We start from the raw sequence: 2626 nt of genomic DNA on the forward strand, positions 1-2626 counted from the left end.
TCCAAAGATTATTCTTAAAATTTTTGATTTTTTTTAAATTCTCAGAAACATTTTCGAATGGCTTAGACCGTTGGAGAATTCCCATTCCAGGTCACGGACGGAGTCTTCCAGGTTCTTGAGTTCCGCCTTAAATATTATCTTGTTCCAAACATTTCTAAAAACCGAGAAAGACCACCATCTAATTGAATAGATGACCCAAAGAGTATCCAGTATCGGTAACCAAAATCAGTATCCGGAATAGATGACCCAAAGAGTACCCAGTCGGAAACTGGGTTCAAAAAGCTCGGAGTAAGCATTATTAGAATAAATTGAGTGAGACCTATATCCATAGAGCAGTAGTAATGCGTGGCTGTGTAGTGATGAATTGCTACCGCATATTTACAGCAAGTATATTTTTTTAGAATTACATCTAAGTAAGTACTCAGTAATGGGGCTAACTTCAGTTATTGTGCTTTTGATGGTCCCTAGTTATATATTTGTAATTCTAGACGAGTTAAATAGCTAAAGGCTTCTTTTTTGTTGAGACAGCTTTAACCACTATATTGTCAAATTATCATGTACAAAAGCCAAAGCAATAAGACCCTCTTGTATTGCAAACCAGGTCTCTTTGGGATCAATGGACGCCTTTTTTAAATTATCATTTCATGTATGTTTAATATAAGGGAATGTGTATACTATTTTAATACTTTAAGCCTGAATGTGGGATATTTTATTTATGACATCTTTTATATATATATTGCGGATTTTTACGACTTTCGTCGTCTCCCGCTTCTCAACTTCCACAGATTTCTCTCTGTCCAGTCTTCTTTCTGAAGGCCCTTGGAATTCATAGCCTCAACTACGCCCTGCTTCCATCTTCGAGGTGGTCTTCCACGTTTCCGCCTTTCGCTTGGTGTCCATGAATGAATACTTTTTGGCCATCGGTTATCATCCATTCGCTGAAGGTGTCCGTACCAATTTAGTATTTTGCCGTCAATGGCGTCGAGAATAGTTTCTTTTTCTCCTATAATTTCTCGTATTCTTTGATTTGAGATGTGTTCCAGTCTTGAAATGCGACAACTTCTTCGCCAAAAATCCATTTCAAGAGACAGCAACTTATTTTTCTTTACTTTGTTTAGCTCCCACGTTTCAGCGCCATACGTTGTAATGCTCTCTACAATGGCTTTATAAAGTAGAATTTTTGTTTTTTTGGGAAATTTTGTCACTCCACAACAACGAGTTAAGTTGACCGATAACTCTTTTTTCCTTGATCAACTTTATTTGCAATGTCTTGAGTGCTTTTTCCATTTGTTGTAAAAGTGACGCCCAAGTATTTAAATGTACAGACATTTTTAATTATGCCGATTCCTACATCCAAATCCTCACGTTCGTCATCACCCACTACCATGTACTCCGTCTTCTTTCTGTTTATTGTTAGGCCCCATTTCGAATATTCCTCATACGGTTTTCTAAACATATAACTGGAGTCGTCTCTATCTCCCGCTATTAAGACCTGGTCATCGACAAAGAGTAAAGTATATAAAGTGTCTTTTCCTACTGGGATTCCCATTCCACGGCATTTCATCTTCCAACACTTTAATACTTCCTCCAAATATACTTTAAATAAAGTTGGTGCTAATGAACACCCTTGTCTTAAGCCTTTATTCACAAGAAATTCTTGGGAAATATTGTTTCCAAGTTTAACTGTGATACTGCAACCCTCGTATAATTTTCTTGTTGCTTGGACATACCAACTACTGATACCAAAATTTTGCATTGACACCCACAACTTACTTACTGGGACTGTATCGTATGCCTTCTGTAGATCAATAAATGTCAAGTGGACCGTCCTTCCCTTTTCTAGCCTTTTTTCGATTAGATGTTTAAGAGTGAAAATGCCATCAGTACATGAGCGGCCCGGTCTAAAACCATTTTGCTCTTCCGATTCCGTTATTTGTGCTTCTATCTTATGTTTTAGTACTTTGCCATAGAGTCGAGCAACAGTACAAATGACACTAATTCCTCTATAGTTTTCACAGTCGCGTCGGCTCCCTTTCTTAAATATGGACGTAATAATAGCTTCTACATTTAAACATCTACTAAAAATATCTGCTAGAATTTCTAAAACTTCTGAGGGGACAGCCTTTAAAAGTTCCACTGAAACATTTCCCAAACCTGGGGCTTTGCCATTTTTCATTTGTTGGAGGGCTTTATTTACATCTGCAGAGCTTATTCGTGTTGGCTGCTCAGATTCGGTTGGATTAACAGGATGACTTTCATGATCTTGTATGAATTCGGTTCTATTTTCCGTCAGAAGATTTTGATAATAAGTCTTCCAATTCTCGATCGGAATAATATCCATCCCTGCAGTAACTTTATGTTGCCTTCGCATTCCGTTGATAATTTTCCATGCTTTATTTGCTTTTGTGTTTCCAGCTTCTAGGTTGACTTCTTGGCATCTTTCTTCCCAGTACTCATTCTTTGCTTTTATTATTTCCTTCTGTACACTTCTCTTCTTGTCATTATAAATTAGTCTGTCCTGAGTGCTCGCTGCACTTAACCATTTCCCATAAGCAGCCTTCCTTTCATCTACAATCTTTCCTAGTTCTTCACTCCATCAAGGTGTATCTTTTCTGTATCCCGTGGA

At 37.6% G+C, this 2626-nt stretch overlaps 1 protein-coding gene across 1 annotated transcript; it reads right to left on the bottom strand.

Annotated features, from left to right (window-relative positions):
* Positions 1-746: 746 nt before the first annotated feature.
* On the bottom strand, positions 747-1079 carry LOC115878504. Its single transcript, XM_030895040.1, has one exon. The coding sequence runs from the start codon at positions 1077-1079 to the stop codon at positions 747-749; it is 333 nt and encodes a 110-aa protein (XP_030750900.1).
* Between the last annotated feature and the right edge of the window lie 1547 nt (positions 1080-2626).

Source organism: Sitophilus oryzae, unplaced genomic scaffold, assembly GCF_002938485.1.
Source record: "Sitophilus oryzae breed Bouriz unplaced genomic scaffold, Soryzae_2.0 scaffold_1515_pilon_pilon, whole genome shotgun sequence".
Classification (NCBI taxonomy): Eukaryota; Metazoa; Arthropoda; class Insecta; order Coleoptera; family Curculionidae; genus Sitophilus; species Sitophilus oryzae.

Bases quoted from the DNA above. Each gene is read 5' to 3' on its own strand.
- LOC115878504 (XM_030895040.1), bottom strand. From the start codon at position 1,079: ATGGATTTTTGGCGAAGAAGTTGTCGCATTTCAAGACTGGAACACATC.